The sequence below is a fragment of the Stegostoma tigrinum genome, chromosome 13 (assembly GCF_030684315.1).
Source record: "Stegostoma tigrinum isolate sSteTig4 chromosome 13, sSteTig4.hap1, whole genome shotgun sequence".
Classification (NCBI taxonomy): domain Eukaryota; kingdom Metazoa; phylum Chordata; class Chondrichthyes; order Orectolobiformes; family Stegostomatidae; genus Stegostoma; species Stegostoma tigrinum.
In genome coordinates, this window is record NC_081366.1 from 40,432,389 (window position 1) to 40,451,916 (window position 19,528).

The following is a 19,528-nucleotide window of genomic DNA, read 5'->3' on the forward strand; positions in this document are numbered from 1 at the left end:
GTTTAACATTTAAGGATGGGCAAAGAAAAACATTTTAATAACCACCACTGGCACTCCCAGAAGTAATCCTTCCTCAGAATAAAAGAAAAATCTTTATCTGGGGCGGCAGCAACTTCAGCTATAGCACATCCAACGCACCATAGGTTCAGGATACATGCAGCAAACTCAATCTCTAAACTCAGGACAATTTTACATCAAAAATATTTAATGGATTCATTGCAATGCTGCAAGATTTGTGCAATCGTGCACAGTTGCTGTATTATGACATGTAATGCAAGTTCATCAAGTCCTATGCAAATTTCTAAGAGAAAGAGGTCCTTAGTAGGCCAAATATGGGCAAGACACAAAGTTTTAGTAGTTGAGACATAAAATCTCTACCAATTACCAGGCTCAAGAGGAGAATTCCAGCAAGTTAGCATTCTGTTTTGCAGTCACTATCAACAAAACACAGCTGCAGATTGTGATCTTAGCTGCCGCATGTTTGCTGCTTGAGCTCAAGTACTAGCATTCTAATTAGTCACTGAAAATGGCAGTGTTCAATTTGCCTTTTATCCTGTTCACAGAAATACTTAATGACTTTAGTAATCAGTTTATTACACAGATTAATCATTTTGAACATACAAGCTCCAGGAGAGCCTTTGGGTCATTAAATATACACAAGTTCTGTCATGAATTTTTACCCTTACATCCAGATGAGGCTTCTAAGATTAGTTAACAAAAACAAAAAGAAAATTAGAGCTATTAGCTACTCATTCACTATAAGCCAAATATAAACCCAAAAAGGTATTGAAAACTGAATGAGTGGCTAACTAATAGCTCCAATCTATTTAATTGTTATGGGAGATGATTCAAATGACTGTTCAATTTTATAGGACACAAGTATGCTTTCAACTTTCCATTCCAACGTTTAACTAGAATGTAGATTTGCATTCTTAGCGTAAAAATTGCAAAACATTAAACAAATTAAAGTTCTTCATTCTATTATTCATAACCATTATGAGTTTAAAAGAATTCCAACATACATCTTATAAAAGGAAGAGTTCCCACCCCCGGAAGCACTTAAACCCTGAAATTTTTTTTAAACAATCTTGTTACAATGACTAGGAATGCTTTTAGTCTCACAAATGTTATGAGCGAAGAACTGGACATTAACACTTGCTTTGTAAGTAGTCAGAATTTCAAACAATCGAGAAAGGGGCATTTCTATCAGCTGTTCCAAATATGTACACAAAACAACGCAGCACTGCTGGATCAGGTGAACATGTGCACAGGGGAAGAGGCGTGGGCTCAAAGAAAGCAGTCAAATGGAAACCAAAGAAATTTGTTTTGCAAGTTCCCCCAGCTGTATAAGAGGTTCGTTCATCAACATTTTAATGTAATCACATTGCATACTTCTGAGTCCATTCCCGAGCTATTCTGTTGTACCTGCAAGAAAAACAGTAAGTGAATATATCAAAAAAATAGCTTCAGCAATTTTGTTTTAAAGCTCTTAAACAGAATCAGCTAACACAGAAAGACAGCCCTTTCAAAGAACAGCCACACTGGACTAAATAATTCCTCCACCCTTCTGCAAAGTCCTTAAATTTTAATAAAACAAAATTGAATAATAGTTCAAATAAAATTCTAATACTTTTTGTAGTTGTACATGCCCTCATTATTAGAAATATCAGAAATATTCTAGTGTAAATTTGGTACAAAGGAAAATATTTTAAAAATGTCAGAATACAATTAATTTGCAGCTGACTTGGCCGCCAGACAATTCAGTGAGACAAATGCTAGATAGAAGCATTACTTTAAAACTTTAATTAAATAAAAAAAGTTTACCTGCCTATTAATTGCAAAATGCAACATTTTAAACAAGGCAGGAACAACTGCTATAGATTCTAGCATTTCAGCTAAATGTAAGTCAATATAAAAAATGAATAAATCAAAACAATACAGAGAAACTCAGAACTTCTTCCACCATTTGAAAATATTATATACTTATGAACAGTCTCACTACTGATTTCCATAATACATTTTGTTCAGAACATTGGTTTCTTCAATTCAGTATTTCCTGTTCAGGATTAATAAGACTAGGTGCTGACTTAGTTAACACCTTGGAGTTTAACTGCCTGAAACATAATACTCACTTTTCTCTATCTGTTTTGTAGATACGTGCAATCTCAGGCACTAGGGGATCATCTGGATTCGGATCACATAACAGTGAACAGATAGACAAAAGAACTGAAAAAGAGAGTGAGTTAAAGTTAAGCAGTGATGTGAATTCTATTACTTTGTTTGCCTATACAGTTTAGAATAATTTTAAAACTAATTTTTTTTAAAAAATGCTTGAAGTGTATACATTTGCATCCAGCCTTAGAAATACATTGCAACTGATAACACCTCAACCTCAAAAGGTGGAAATACATTTTCACGTACACATTTTTTATCACTAAAAAGGGTAGCAAGTGAACAAGTCAACATGGCATTTTATGAAAAAAAACAAGTATAAATCAACCTGAAGCAGAAGCTTTGAAGTCAAAAACTTAAACTGAACAGTACTCAAAGATTTAATCCCATAACCCAATTTAAGGAACAATAACATGCACAAGTCCCAGCGTTTTGAATTCCTATCATGTGTTACTGTTGGTACAACACAATTCAGCTAACCCAACTGCCATAAAACAGCAAAATCATAGAACGTGAAGGACGTTTACTTTACTATGTCTGTGCTAGCTCAGTTGCAGCATTTGAGTTTTTAATTCCAGTTCTGCAACCTCTTAAAACGCATTCTGAAACGGGAACCAGTTCCTTTGGACAATGTTATATAGCCTTGCCTCAATACCTATATTTTAAGTGCTCAGCACAGTCTAACCACCCTGGTAAAATCCTCATTACGTCATTTTGTCACCAATTTAGAAAGATGTAATAGGTTGAGCATTCAAAGACTCAAAATATAGCACAAATTAAATTTAAAATTCTCCCATAGTCAGAAGTCCAATTAAGTCAAACAAGCCTTTAAACTTGCCCCTTTCCACAGTGTTCTCATCTTTCAGGAATGGTATTTCTTCTGCTGCACAGTTGCTCCATGATTTGCATGTGAAATAACTGGATTTTTTTTCAGCAAGTGCTGCCTCAACTGTGACAATTCACGTGTTTCAATACCATATTTAAAATTTCCATGCACAAATCCAGGAAAACACTGAAGTCTTGCATTTTTGGATACAATTTCTTTCAATCTCTAACAGTATGTTTCACGTTTCCCTGCAACGAACTGCATCTGGTGCTAACGTATCTACTCCACTAATCGTCCTGCAGTTTGGTTTGTTGTATTTTTCCCTGGTTTGAGAATTGTAATTTTGTACCAAAGTTTAGCAATTCATAAACACTTCTAAATTTAGATTTTGCTTGTTAGCTGGGGGAGGGTTAATTGAATTGAAGGGGATTTGGCAGGGGTATAATGGAGCAAAAGGACACAGAAATTATACATATCAAGGGTGACCTTCAAAGAAGTGATGTTTTAGATATTTCCAGATCTACTTCTCCCTCATGGGAACACAAAGTGCAAAGTCTTGGTCTCTGAACAGTAGAATTAGAAAACAGAAAGCAATAGAAGAAAGGGCACTTCATATATATATATCAGCTTGTTAGTAAAGCAAGAACGAACAAGGCTGCTAAGTACACAGCACATCTGGTAAAATAACAGCAGCAGAGGCAGTATAACCAAGTAAGATTCCACAATAGATTTGCTGGAGAGCTTCTATGGATCTACTCAGTAAAAGAAAGTTCTTGCAAAGAGCAGTTGCATCAGTGCAAATGGCACGGTCAAGATACTCGGTGGAGTACCATACATTGGTGTTTTCCAAGGGAAAGGACAGTAAAAGCTTTGTTAAATGAAGATTTGCCAGGTTACTGACTAGCTGGCACTAGGAAGGCTGATAGCACTTCAAAACAGATAACTGAACCCAGTCTGGAGGGGCCAAAGTCACAGATGCAAGCAAACGCAGGTTATGTAGAAATGGTGGTTAAAATGTTGGTCAGATCCTTCTTAGGTACAGGAACAATGCTAAAAGACTGAAGAGGTGAAAATATAATATCACTCTTTAAAGCAAGAAAAGGATGAAGGGAAATAGACAAATGTAGCTAAGTTAAATAAACAAAAATCTGGAGAAACCAACTTCTTGGATATGCATGGACCTTCAATAATCAAAACACATTCATGACAAATTGTGTTTGAAAAAAATGTGACTGAATTTCTTGATCTATAAGTTGGATGAAGACAGCACAGCACATGTGTGAATAGATTATCAAAGGAATTTGATTAGTTCCAAATATTGAGCTTGCTAGCAAACTAGAAGCCAGTGGGGAAAACAGGACTATGGATACAAGGCTGGTAAAACGTGCCGAGTCGCTGTTAATGCATAACAATCCTAAAATTTGTACATGATGAAGTTTGAAAGTGTAGTGAGTTTTGAGGTTAGGTAGGTTTGTCAAGCAAAAAGCATGGTAAAATTCAATCCAGAAAAAACAAAACAGGTTGATCAAATATCTTCTTGAGATGAGAGAAAACACACACCAAATGGTAAAGCTTTAAATAGGATGCAAGACAGACGGATTTGGGAAGGCACAAACTGATGAAGGTGGAAGGATGTGTTAAAATATAAAAAGGAACCTGGGCATGAGAAATAGGGGCAGTGTGAACTGTGATTAACAGGTGGATAATTACACATTTTGGGAGCTGGATTTCCAAAATGCAGATAGATGGTTGGTTGTCGATTCTGAGAAGATAATGCTTCATTCAACAAGTCATTTGGAAAGATGACCCTAGTGCATAAATCCCACAAAGAACTGAAAGCAGTTAATTAGGTCCTCTGTCAGGTTAATAAATAGAATACTTGTACTGAGTTTTTAAACAGAAAGTCATTAGTTTAGTTTGACTTCAAAAGCATAAGAATAAGGAGTTCAAGGGGGAACAATTAGTTCATGCAGGGGAATTGGGCTTTTAGACTGGGGAACCAGTCACCTGGAGTGGTTTAATCTGCAGAGCTGCTAAGCCAGGAAAGCCTTGATAGCAAGGTACTGCTTGCTAGAATTGAAAAAAATTGAAATCATAATTTTTGAAGCGTCCATTCCAGTGGACCCAGAAGGAAATCTTAAAATTGCTTGCAAGGTCCCAAGGAAAATAAGTTGTAGTGGTCAGGTAAAGGAAAAATGCAGAAAGATGATTGGGAAATTATCTGGAATTGAAATTTGTGTAAAAAGGGTAGTGCTGGGAACAACTAACCAAGGAACAAGAATCAGCCACTCAGCCCTTCAAGTTTGTTCTGCCATTCAATAAGATTGTGGCTGACTGGATTTCAGTACATACCCCCCAATGATCATTCATCCCTCTGGTAACAGAATCTGACAGAAGTATTTCAAGATTCTGCCTCCGCTGCCTATTAAGGAAGGAAATTCCAAAAATGTTCAACACGAAGAAAAACGAGTTTCCTAATCAGTTTTAAATGGGTAACCCTCTATTTTCACACTACAAGGGACAGCATGGTCATCAAACAGTTCAGCACTGCTGCCCGGGCGCCAGAGACCTGGTTCGATTCTGCCCTCTGCAAACTCGACACAGGCAGTTGCTCGTGTCCTAAAGCCTCGGACAGTGTACAGATTAGGTGGCTTAGCCATAGGAAATGCAGGGTTATAGGGGAAAGTCTGGGTGGGATGCTCTTCAAAGGGTTGCTGTGGATTTGATGGGCCAGATGGCCAGTGTCCACACCGTAGGGATTCTATGAACTACTGGTGCTAGATGCTCCCAGAAGAGGAATTGCCTTACCCGCATATACGTAGTCAAAGTTCCTGGAGGATCGTGCATATTTCAATTAAGTCATCTTGGGCTGTTCTAATCTTCACAGGACGTAGGCCAAACCTGTCTAAAGACTTCCCTCATAAGGCAACCTGCTCTTTCATAAGCTCTGGCTATTTGCTATGAGAAACAAGAAGAATCGGACTCTTTATGGTGAAATGTATTTAGGATTACACTGCAGATTTTTCCCTAATGTTACAGTATTTACAACTAGATGCCATGTTAACAGTTTATTGGTGACTCCTGGAAGGTTAGTACTTGAAGAGCATCAGTTCTAATCTTAAAATCAGATTCAGCTAAACAACAAATACCTTTTGAAATAGTTAATGCTGGGGACCATTGCGACCGTAGAATATCAAGACAGATGCTGCCATTACTGTTAATATTTGGATGATAAATTCTTGTTGTAAATGCAACCTAGAAAAATGTATAGATATGAAAAGTTATTTAGATATCAAGGCAAAGTTACATTGATGAGATACTTGGTGCAAACAAGTAGACTTGCCTTAGGTGGTTTAAAGGGGTAATCTGTGGGGAAGTGAATGGTCAAGAAAAATACACCACCCTGATAAGGACTGTCATTCTGTTGGAGAAAAAAGAAGACGACTTTAAATTCAATTCAGTGTGTTTAAGATCCCACTCATCCCTTACGATTGAAAGTAGCAACTTTAACTCACCGGTCCCATTATTGTGGCTTGCCAGTGGAACACTGCAGAAAGAATTTTAAAAAGTCTTCAGTCATATATTAGTGTTGCTGTAGAAAGAATCAAGATTTTTTGCATAGTTTGATTACCAACTTAGAAATTGTACTTACTGTCATCACCAACTGGACCTGCTGAACACTGTGCTGGTGGATCACGGGCCAAATCATTCAATTCCTATAGGGAACAATTGATAAAAGCTTCAATATTCTCATTCCCATATACAATTAGGAGCTGTTTATCGTACATTAACCTATAGAACGAGATTACTGCACAGAAAAAAGTTGTCTACAAAAACATCAAATAGCCACATCACTAATAGGCTGATATTCTTAAAATACTTGAGACTCAACAGAAATGTACCAGACGAGTATAATGATAGGATTGTGAAATAAACCCAACAGAGCTACTGCCCATCCAAACAGAGCTGCACCCATAGGTAGATAAAAAGAATGACCAGTAAAAGGGAAAACATGCTGCCTAATGAAAAAATTTCCATCTTGCATGAGATCATTAGCACAGATCGGATGTGGAGGGATGTTAAAACACAACTTTAACTGACTAATACAGAATTCAAACGCAACACTTATAAAGTACTGAAGTAGCTGACCAAGGTATAGCCTTTCTGACAAGGCACTAAGCTGAGGGTCCATCAAACTTCTGGTCACAACCAGTGTTGGTCATTTGACATCACCAACATAGGAAATGACATCACCAACCCAAGGAAACCGAAACAGATAAAGAGAAAGCAGGACATAACACCAGCACTTCGGAGGCTCACTGATGATGTTACCTAGAATGGTAACGAAACGTCTGAAAACTAACCTTCCAGCTCAGCGAGCAAACTCACAATCCAGAACCTCAACCTGAGCTACAAATCTTCTCAAAACTCGCTAATTTGTTGACCAGAGATGGCATTATATTTAAACACATATTCCACATCTGTGGTCCTACGTTTTCCAATTTATAGTGATTACAGGATGGCTTATCATGCAAAACACTTTATAACTGAGTGCTGAAGAAAATTAGTGAAATTCACATCTTGTTTCTGGAATTACTCAGCCTTTTTATTGTAGCAGGGAAATAAAAACTGTGGAAATCAGAAACAAATAGCTGGAGAAAAATCAGTGTGTCTGGCAACATCTGTAGAGAGAAAGCAGAGTCAGAGTCAATGACTCGAGTGCAGTTCTTCAGTTCTTGAACATTTCCTGTATTTGTTTTGTAGAAGTTCCAAGGAAGGGACACCAGACCCGAAACGCTAACAGTGATTTCTCTTCACAGATGCTACCTGGGCTTGTCAGCAACCTGTTTTTGTTTCTTTGTCCTCTTGCTAGTTCTTTCACAAGGAAATCTCAAGTTCCATGCCTCGCTTAGAGGAAAAAAAAATGATGATTCAATCACCACAAAATTATGATCATTGCTCAAGATCTGGGGGAAAAAAGATCACTTGAAAGAGAAATGCCACAGAACCAAGATGATCAAATATTCTGATATAAGTCTAAATCTTTCTGCAAGACAGGAGTTGAGAACCAGAGACTCATCTATGAAGGGAAGTGCATGAGGAGTCTGAAAACTTCATGACTCCCTTTGAAGGTCAGAGAATACTTACACTGAAATACGAGAGATTACAACTGGGTGGATTGCAGAGTGAAAGGAGCGTTTAAGTTGGAAGACGTTTTTCATTCCAAATTACATCAAAATCCAAAAGCCTTTATGATTCACACACCCCGCCACCCACTCCCCCCAACTCATGTTGCAATGGAGAAAATAAATATCAATTTAAACAGCAAGTCATAGTAAGTAACAAACTTTAAAGTTTACGTATTACAAAAAGTGGAAAACCCTGCCAAATATTTCAATTTCTCTTGTAACTGCAAGTCTAAACTATAGACACCTGTACTCAAAAAGAACATTATTATAAAAAGCAAAATCATTAAGAATGAGATGGAGTAAACCACTAAAAATGCAGTTTATTAAACTTCCAATGCCCACCTTTCCAGAAGGTAGCAAATATAACATTTAGTTATTGGTCTAGTTTTAATTGACAGGAGTGGCAGGAAGGAAATATTCCTGGGACAGATTCTGTAAAAGCATGGATTACAAGAGTGAATAAATACAAGTAATGAATAAATTGTAAACTCAAGCTGTTCCGCCATTTCACATGGTCCAACTGATTTTCTACTTGAAACTGACTTTCGTACCCTCAACTCGTTAGAATCCTTGAATTTCTGTAGGATCCATGAATCAATTGATCCACATTTAAAATACATTAAAACAACCAAACTGTGAAACAGGATCAGTTAGAACTAGTGAAATTTCAACTTATCAAAGAATGGCCTTTAGGACCTGGAATTTCCTGGCAGGAAAAATAACATTTTACAATCAGTTTATAAATCCTTTATTAATACATTGAATTAGAGCAACTCTCATTATTTTAAAACTCCACTGAGTGGATGCTCTTTCGACCTCAATCAATTTAACAATCCTTGGCTGCATCCCTTCCAAGGTAAATACAATCTTAAATGGGCACTAAGGACAAAACTATCCACAACATAGCACGTACAGTCCTGTGTAATCATTCCAAAAGGATTTCATTATGTTCCCATTTCAAAACAAAGGCGCTAGAACCCTTGCTGATATTTCATTAATTTTAATTTCATGTTTAAATCAATTTTGAATTCTTAGCTGGAATGCCTGATGGACTTCTGTACAGCTTGGATTGAAAAGAACAGACCAAGCAAGTTTGAGACAACAAGCCTTGATTTAAAAGGTTTTAAAGAGGCATAGTAACTTCCAAGAGTAGGGTATTTAAATAAATAGTGGAAGATTGCAATTAATGGAGATCAGTGCCTGGGAATTGGTTCCATTAAGTCTGCAGAAGACCTACATTTAAGTAGATGACAGTTGGTGAATGGTGATGGAGGTCTTGGAGTCAATTAGACTAATTCAGTCAAAACCATAATTTAAAAAGAAAAAGCGTTTAGAACGGTGTTTTGGGAAATGGATCTGGGCTGCTGCTGACACAGCATGAAGACTTGAAAGTTCCCCACCTGAAACAGAGACACCAGCTTCTGGACGATAACAGAGCAAATACAAGAAAAGCTGCATCGGAGGTATTGCTGCCCTGACCTAGGTGAACTGAGATGAGCCTGATCAATGTATCAGGATAAACAGCAAAAGGATGTCACATTTATGCCCGTGAACAACGCATCATGAAAGACATGAGGATCCTGGCCAATTTGTCATTTACTATAGCAAACTGTTTTAACTAGCACACAATAAGCCAGCAAAAAATTAGATACAGTAAACTTTGGGAATTTGAGGTATCATCACAACCTCCATGATGTCCCAGTTAGTCAGGTGAGGATACGAGTAAGGCGGCTCTGAAAGTTTTATTTAAGGAATGGTTGCATGATCACTAAACTTCCAGCATAAATCACTGATAAGTACAATGATTTGCACACCCCCTGCATTAATTTTGTGTTTGTACACTGATAAGTGGACCTCTTGATCAACCAAAATATTTGATCAAACAGCACACTCCTGGTCAACAGAAGGTTCGCTGTAGTTATTGCTCAACTGAGAGTATTTGTCTGTCTTCGTGAATGGGGCTGAAAACAAAAGTCTGTGGTTTATGACAGACATTAAATCAATTTATTGCACCTTTTAATTTGCTGATTTTAGTTCGCATTTAATATATTTAGTCGTTTAAGACACCAAATTGGTGTCATGAAATTATTCAAAGTTGGGATTAGTTATTCAAAGATCTGGTCAGGAACTACTAGAGTGAACACTTGAGGACCTGATATATTTACAACACAGTCAAACAAAACTAAAGGTAGAAATAATGCTTTGTTATAATAGAGATAGACAGCTGAACAAAGTCTGACAGCAGTTGCTTGCCTTAATTCAGTTATCATTGCAAACTGTATAGAAAGGTAATCCCTCTAAACATTTACCAAATTAGTAAAAGATTGAAACATCTTGTGAAAGCCAAGTTTAACTCAGGAATCCATAAACTTTTAAGCATCCAGTGAAGGTTCAAATAGCCAAATCAAATACTAATGTAAAGAGACAAAAAAAGGTGCACATCTGGATGAACACAGCAGGCCAAGCAGCATCAGAGGAGCTAGAAGGCTGACGTTTCAGGTCTAGACCCTAACGTCAGCTTTCCTGCTCCTCTGATGCTGCTCGGCCTGCTGTGTTCATCTAGCTCTACACGTTGTCGTCTCATATTCTCCAGAATTGTTAAAGATAGTAGGAACTGGCAATTTTAACCCCACTGACTAATGCAAACATTTGTCAATGTTGTCAGCCAATAGAATTACAGTACCTCACAGATGATGGCCACTGGGCTTGCGCTAATTAATTTTCTAAAAGCTATCAATTCAGTCTTCTACAGCTTACAACCATAACACTCCCATAATCTTACAAGTTAGTTCTTGATTACTTATATCCCTCAAATCTAATTCCACTTTTTCTAAATGGTGTTCCAGGTCTCAACAACCGTCCAAAGCAACTCCTCAGTCCCTACTTCCTTTAATTATTTTAAATCCATGACTTTTGCATCCTCATCAACTCTCAAATGAAACAGTTTTTCTCCTGGAAAACTTCCATCAGTCTCCCATCAAGTCAATTACATTAACTATTTAAATATTAAAGTTGACAGTCTACTGTATAGTTATATATGAAAGATGACATTCAATTCAGTTTTTACCTTCCTCAAAAATGCAGCAGCATTTGTCAAGGTAGGCTCGAACTGGAATTGGATTCCAATGAAAAATTCAAAAATTCAAGCATCATATTAATTGATGCATGCTTAATTACTTTTTTTTAAAAAAAGGATGGCACTGCACACGTGTTTAGATCCTAGGCAACTGAACAATGCACTAAAAGCATGTCTACACGAGATTTGTAATCTCAAAAGAACTTAATCCCACGTTGTCAGGCACCAGGTATTTTCCCACCTCAAATACCAGGAAGGGATACAGGCCCATACATCTTGCCTGGCAAGACAGGAACAGTAACTTCTTGGAAGGCCTCTAAGTTTTTAGATTCCCATTTGGTTGATCAGTTAGGACTGTCAACTTGCCAACAATTTGTTGACTGTATCACAGATGACCTTGCAATTCTCAAAAACTAAAAACTTCCCATTAACTATTAAAAGTAGCAGGGAGGCATGGAAAAGAAATTACACATCAACAAGCCAAACCCCAAAAAAAAAATCACAGCAGCTCAGTATATTAGTCTACCATATTGATAAGATCAAATACAGGAAGATGTACAGAAGGCCATTATGCAAGACAAAAAAGGTGATTTTCACAGTCAGTTTCTTCAAATTTTTAAATTGCCATGTTAAGTTTTGCAACTAAGGCATTACATCTTTGAGATTTGCTCGAAAAACTAGAACTGCATGAAACAAGATCAGACAATGTGCCTTTTCCAGCATGTACATCTTTCAATATAACTCCTTGCAACTCATTACATTGGGGAATAGCAACATCTCAGCAAGGTCTTAGTGTCCCTTATTGGATGGCAACCCAGTTGTATTTGGTTCTGAGATAATGGGAACTACAGATGCTGGAGAATCCAAGACAACAAAATGTGAGGCTGGATGAACACAGCAGGCCAAGCAGCATCTCAGGAGCACAAAAGCTAACGTTTCGGCCTAGACCCTTCATCAAAGAGGGGGATGGGGTGAGGGTTCTGGAATAAATAGGGAGAGAGGGGGAGGCAGACCGAAGATGGAGAGAAAAGAAGAAGATAGGTGGAGAGAGTATAGGTGGGGAGGAAGGGAGGGGATAGGTCAGTCCAGGGAAGACAGACAGGTCAAGGAGGTGGGATGAGGTTAGTAGGTAGATGGGGGTGCGGCTTGGGGTGGGAGGAAGGGATGGGTGAGAGGAAGAACAGGTTAGGGAGGCAGAGACACGTTGGACTGGTTTTGGGATGCAGTGGGTGGAGGGGAAGAGCTGGGCTGGTTGTGTGGTGCAGTGGGGGGAGGGGACAAACTGGGCTGGTTTTGGGATGCGGTGGGGGAAGGGGAGATTTTGAAGCTGGTGAAGTCCACATTGATACCATTAGGCTGCAGGGTTCCCACGCAGAATATGAGTTGCTGTTCCTGCAACCTTCGGGCGGCATCATTGTGGCACTGCAGGAGGCCCATGATGGACATGTCATCAAAAGAATAGGGGGGGACTGGAATTGGTTTGCGACTGGGAGGTGCAGTTGTTTGTTGCGAACCGAGCGGAGGTGTTCTGCAAAGCAGTCCCCAAGCCTCCGCTTGGTTTCCCCAATGTAGAGGAAGCCACACCGGGTGCAGTGGATGCAGTATACCACATTGGCAGATGTGCAGGTGAACCTCTGCTTAACGTGGAATGTCATCTTGGGGGCTGGGATAGGGGTGAGGGAGGTGGTTTGGGGGCAAGTGTAGCATTTCCTGTGGTTGCAGGAGAAGGTGCGGGCGTGGTGAGGTTGGAGGGCAGTGTGGAGTGAACGAGGGAGTCACGGAGAGAGTGGTCTCTCCGGAAAGCAGACAGGGGTGGGGATGGAAAAATGTCTTGGGTGGTGGGGTCGGATTGTAGATGGCGGAAATGTCGGAGGATGATGCGTTGTATCCGGAGGTTGGTGGGGTGGTGTGTGAGAATGAGGGGTATCCTCTTAGGGCGGTTGTGGCGGGGGCGGAGTCTGAGGGATGTGTTGCGGGAAATATGGGAGACGCGGTCAAGGGCGTTCTCGATCACTGTGGGGGCAAGTTGCGGTCCTTGAAGAACTTGGACATTGATGACTGTATCGGCGCCGCCTCTTGCTCCCCAGAGGAGCTCGAACAGTTCATCCACTTCACCAACACCTTCCACCCCAACCTTCAGTTCACCTGGGCCATCTCCAGCACATCCCTCACCTTCCTGGATCTCTCAGTCTCCATCTCAGGCAACCAGCTTGTAACCAATGTCCATTTCAAGCCCACCGACTCTCACAGCTACCTAGAATACACCTCCTCCCACCCACCCTCCTGCAAAAATTCCATCCCCTATTCCTAATTCCTCCACCTCATCTGCTCCCACGATAAGACATTCCACTCCCACACATCCCAGATGTCCAAGTTCTTGAAGGACCGCAACTTTCCCCCACAGTGATCGAGAACGCCCTTGACCACGTCTCCCGTATTTCCCGCAACACATCCCTCACACCCCGCCCCCGCCACAACCGCCCCAAGAGGATGCCCCTCGTTCTCACACACCACCCCAACCTCCGGATACAACGCATCATCCTCCGACACTTCCGCCATCTACAATCCGACCCCACCACCCAAGACATTTTTCCATCCCCTCCCCTGTCTGCTTTCCGGAGAGACCACTCTCTCCGTGACTCCCTCGTTCGCTCCACACTGCCCTCCAACCCCACCACACCCGGCACCTTCCGCTGCAACCACAGGAAATGCTATACTTGCCCCCACACCTCCTCCCTCACCCCTATCCCAGGCCCCAAGATGACATTCCACATCAAGCAGAGGTTCACCTGCACATCTGCCAATGTGGTATACTGCACCCGGTGTGGCTTCCTCTACATTGGGGAAACCAAGCGGAGGCTTGGGGACCGCTTTGCAGAACACCTCCGCTCGGTTCGCAACAAACAACTGCAACTCCCAGTCGCAAACCATTTCCACTCCCCCTCCCATTCTTTAGATGACATGACCATCATGGGCCTCCTGCAGTGCCACAATGATGCCACCCAAAGGTTGCAGGAACAGCAACTCATATTCCGCTTGGGAACCCTGCAGCCTAATGGTATCAATGTGGACTTCACCAGCTTCAAAATCTCCCCTTCCCCCACCGCATCCCTAAACCAGCCCAGTTTGTCCCCTCCCCCCACTGCACACACAACCAATCCAGCTCTTCCCCTCCACCCACTGCATCCCAAAACCAGTCCAACGTGTCTCTGCCTCCCTAACCTGTTCTTCCTCTCACCCATCCCTTCCTCCCACCCCGATCTCCTACCTACTAACCTCATCCCACCTCCTTGACCTGTCCGTCTTCCCTGGACTGACCTATCCCCTCCCTACCTATCTTCTTTTCTCTCCATCTCCGGTCCGCATCCCCCCTCTCCCTATTTATTCCAGAACCCTCCCCCCATCCCCCTCTCTGATGAAGGGTCTAGGCCCGAAACGTCAACTTTTGTGCTCCTGAGATGCTGCTTGGCCTGCTGTGTTCATCCAGCCTCACATTTTGTTGTATTTGGTTCTAATGTCCTTAGTTCAGGCTAATTATAATCAACATTACAAACAATTGATTGTTCATACCGATCACAAACTCTTATAAAGGGCCTGGAGAAAAACTCAAGTACACTTCCATGACCATAACAGTTACTTGTTACCTTCAACACTAAGATTTTCACCTACAACACAAGCCAGATTCCCAAATGACCATGTGTAATCCTCTTCAACTTCAAAACCCCACTAACAAAGATATCCCTTTAAACCTACAAGTGAATATTAACAAACTAAGCTGGAATACCATAATTTTAACTTTCAATCCGTTCTGCTGAGTCATGACCAGCAACAACTCAAAAAGATCAGTGGATGCAAAAGCATCTAACAACTCCAAACTAATGACCAATGACTCTGGTCATTAAGAACTAGGATTCACCAAGAAAGTAATCTTCAAAAGCAAACAAGTGGTAATTCTGCAAGCTCTACAGGGATCGAAAAACCAAGGAGAACGTCCAAACTATTCAAAGGACGTGGTCAATCACGTTGCTTAAAACATATCGATTTCAACAAGCCCAAAATAAGAGATCAACTTCCAGACAAAAATCATTCCAAAACCATGGTGCAAGATCACCACTGATAATTTCCACCCTAAGGACATGATTACATTCTGGCAGCTGATTATCCCCTCAGGCTCCCTTTAGTGCAATAAATTAGAAAAACCTGTAATGCAACAGCTGTTCACACTTGGCTTTCAGCATACCTGGACATACTGTGTTTGACAACAGTTTATACATTGCAAACCAGACATACTTTTAAGCAAGTTACATGACATCACGACATGACAACAGCTGGATATAAATCTTACAACCACACCCTCAGTTACTTAATGGAGTCAATGGAGTCAATGAGATAGTCACTTGTGTGCACTGTATATCAGTTAGCCAGACCCAGAATGTCTGTGACGTTGTAGCAATGTAAATATTTAGCATTGTTAATAAACTTCAAGACATCCGCATTAACAAGAACTAGTGTCTTGGTGGTATATGTCAAATGCCACCACCAAATCATTTGCTGCATTAGCCCCCAAGTGCATCACTTGATGCAAGTATTACATTCGCCAAGAAGTGCAGATTGACTTAATAGTCTTTTATGCTATAAAATGACAAAAAAAATGCTACTATTACACAGAAGGTGTTGTTAGGCTTTTGAAACCATTGTAAGGGATTTGTTAATGAACCTTGTTTGTATATCACAGATGGGACTCAATAACTGCAAAGCAAAGTTACAAAAGTCCTTGTGGACCATAGGGCTGCTCTCAAGTTTGACTGAGACAACTACTTAACTAGGAGGTTGCCACACTTAAAGCAAGAGTCATCCTTCTTGGCAACCTCAGCAAGTATGGGAATTGAACTAAAAAATACTGGTGCTACTCTGCATTACAAAGTAGTTGCCCAACTAATCAACTTCCAGAACTGTATATAAAAGTATTATGTTACAAAGTTACATGAATTTCAGATTTGGATCTATTGTTTAGAACAGACAGATCACTGGGTTGAGTACTGCGATTGCCAATCATTTAAGTCAAATTGATCCTCCTGTACATGATAACTAAACACACAGATTATTGCACAATGCATTTAGTATCAGAAAGAAACAGGTGCAGCAAAAAAGGGAACTACAGATAAGATGCATTAAAACTAACCAGGGTTTTTATGAATACTGTTAGGAAACTTTGTTAACCATAAATGGGACTCCTGAAAATTTCCTGCCCATGATAAACTTCCACAAAAAAAAATCCAATGTTACAGCATCTCTGAGCACTCGTGGTACCATGACAGTATTCAGCTTTTGCCTATTTGCTTTTTATGACTAAGCTGAGGAATGGGCAGGGTCTAATTTCAAAAACGTCTACTGCAGCACCAAGCAGTCACACAAGACATGGCATCAATCCATTCGGCTCATTTATATGTTGCGTGCATTTAAGTGCCATGATTTTTACATGCAGAGTTTCTAACAAAGTGGACTTACACAGAACTTTTCAGTTGTGTCAGGAGACATGGCCTAACTTTGCTCAAGATCACAAGTAGTGAACTGCTTAGAAAAGATTTGGGGTTCGAACTAGCAATCAAGTGTTAAGTCACTAAAGTTACACTCAACCTTTCAGATCCCAGATATCTTCTGCATCCACTAATTAATTACAAAGTGCACTTGCTTCAAGTTCCAAGGCCACCCGACAAATCAGAAAAGTCTCAAGCTTAAGAATTACAAACCATGCCAGGACGGTTCAGACAAAAAGGCAACAATAATAAAACCCATCAAGTAACAATGGCAGCTTCCAGATCTACGTCTGGCCAGTTATTTCTCAGTAATCGTGTGCCGAAAGAGGAGAAACCATTCCAAGTATTACCACGGACACAACTAGCTAGACAATACAGAATCGAGCGGGATGATCGAAGAGCTGCTAGGTACGGCCATCCACATCAAAGCTTGCATGTAAGCCAACAAGGAAGCTTACTTTTAGACAGAAGCCATTTATATACTGCGCAAGGAGCAGAAATTAGATTGGTGGGATTTAAACATGCAGTCTTTGGGCAAGGAGTATGGATTGGAGACAAACATTTTCAAGGACTCGCAAGGAAAGGAAGTTTGAAACTGAATTCTAAATTGCAAGAATGGTAGAGTCAAGGATGTGGGTTTGAGAAGACTGGAGGCAGCAAGTTAAGAAAAGATTACATCACCCACTAACCTGGAGGCCAGAAAGAGGAGTTGGCTGTTAGGAGTTTAGTGGGAACAGGGAATGAACTGAGGAACGATGCAAAAAAAAATGTGACATAGAAGGGAGACTAGGGGAGAAACAAGGAATCTGAAATCTGGGCTGGGTAGTAACTATTACGACCACTAAAGTTATTCAGTCTTGCATAGAAACCACTGCAGAGAGTTGAAGGCTGGGTCATTAAACAATCAAAGCCAAGACTGAAAATCTCTCTCAGGAACAGGGATGGCACAGTGGTCAGCACTGCTGCCTCACTGCCAGGGACCCGGATTCAATTCCAGCCTCGGGTGACTGTGTGGCAGGCAGACATTCTTCCCATGTCTGCATGGGTTTCTTCCCACTGTCCAAAGATGTGCAGGCTAGGTCGATTGGCCATGCTTAATTGCCCATCGTGTTCAGGGAGTTAAAGGGGGAAGGGTCTGGGTGGAATGCTCTGGGGTTCGGTGTGGACTTGTTGGGCCAAAGGGCCTGTTTCCACACTATGGATTCTATGGTCAGAAGGCTTATAGGTAGAAAAGTCAGTTAAAAGGATCACCACATCAGCTACGATTCCACCAAATGACACAACTGGCTCAATGGGCGCTGCTTTATGGTTTATTCTCATCTTTGTTCTGGGTCATAAGTGCAAAAATTAGTGTTTTATTTGAGTGGGAGTTTAGGAAAGATACAGTTGGGGTTTACCAGCTAAGTTGAATTGAGGATGCTAGGTCCTGAGTTAGTGGATTGTCCTCTTCACTTTCCTTTGTTTTCTACTACTTTTCATTTGCTATGCACGGGCACAAATGAGTTCAGTAGAACATTTAGTAAAACCGTGGACTGCAGTCACAAGTTAGAAACCTCAGAAATAAAAATCTCATTGTACATTCAGATATAAAACTTCTGCTTCTAGGCCATATTAGCTCTATTCCCAAACTAGGCTACTGGAAAGATCACGCATGATGTTAGTTAATCTAGTTTCTAATGGAAATGCCCCAAATAGGCAAAGCTATCAGCAATTTAGCTCTGACTGGGATTCTCACAAGGAAGTCCTTGACAACTAATGCAGGAAGTGATAATAAATTCCCACTTGATGCAACAGGCAGTAAAAAGGTGATCAAATGTCAATCTGGAAGCAACAGTATGATTGTGAAATAGGAGGGTGTTGAACTACCAAGAACTAACCTTAAAATGAAAAGCAAGACCTTTTGTGTAAAGAGCCAAATGAAAAATAAGGTCATCCCTTCAGCAAATTGAACTTACTTCTTTATTGATCAGCTATCCAGTAAAATAAAAATATCAGAATTAGGTAAGCATCATAAAAATGAAGTGATTTCAGTGCTCAGCTGTAACAGGAGCAACACTTCTTTGCCCCTGAGTTGAAGACTAGAATTCACCATCATAGCATCACTGTGAAGCAGATGGGGAGAAACATGCAGCAAATCAGCAGTGAAGCAGTCTAGGAAAGCAGATCTGCATTAAGTAGTCACTAAAGTTACACTCAACCTTTCAGATCCCAGATATCTTCTGCATCCACTAATTAATTACAAAGTGCACTCGCTTCAAGTTCCAAGGCCACCCGACAAATCAGAAAAGTAGAGAGAGATGAAAACCCATGGCAAAAAGAGTACCTTCATACACTACCTATCAAAGTCAACGTGTGACATCCCAGGAATACAGGAGGGTGACTGGTCAGTATTTATTCCACATGCTTTAGACTGGTTGAAGAGTACCACTGGGAAATTCACTAAAATATTTAACAGCCGTAAATAACTAAATTAAATAAAAAAGGTGGCTCAGCAAGGTTGATGCTCCTGTTATAGCATAAGGGAGGTGCAGAATGTTAGTGAGACCCATAGTGACCACGTTAGTAGGAAGTGTTGGCTGTTCGAGGGACTGCAGCTCAGGGTTGTGAGTTGGAGCCTGAACCTTGGAAATTAACATGACCGGGGCTGGAGCACTTGGGCGGGCTGCAGTAATAGGCGGTCAGGAAGCGGAGATTGTCTGGACATGGTTACTTTTTCAGGAGACACCGC

The 19,528-nt window shown here is 40.5% G+C and overlaps 1 protein-coding gene across 5 annotated transcripts in view; it reads right to left on the minus strand.

The window, feature by feature from the left end:
• Positions 1-573: 573 nt before the first annotated feature.
• ube2d2 (ubiquitin-conjugating enzyme E2D 2 (UBC4/5 homolog, yeast)) overlaps positions 574-19,528 on the minus strand; it is a 34,484-nt gene continuing 15,529 nt past the window's right edge. For 4 of the 5 annotated variants that reach the window (XM_048543304.2, XM_059650709.1, XM_048543305.2 and 1 more), the window contains 6 exons: positions 6,651-6,714; positions 6,514-6,545; positions 6,342-6,419; positions 6,148-6,253; positions 2,133-2,226; positions 574-1,425 (listed from right to left, as the gene is read on the minus strand). In XM_048543304.2, coding sequence (XP_048399261.1) covers positions 1,380-1,425; positions 2,133-2,226; positions 6,148-6,253; positions 6,342-6,419; positions 6,514-6,545; positions 6,651-6,714 — 420 coding nt within the window. In that variant the 3' untranslated portion in view covers positions 574-1,379. Of the gene's footprint in view, positions 1,426-2,132; positions 2,227-6,147; positions 6,254-6,341; positions 6,420-6,513; positions 6,569-6,650; positions 6,715-19,528 lie in introns of those variants that run through there. The other variant, XM_048543306.2, reaches the window with a different exon arrangement.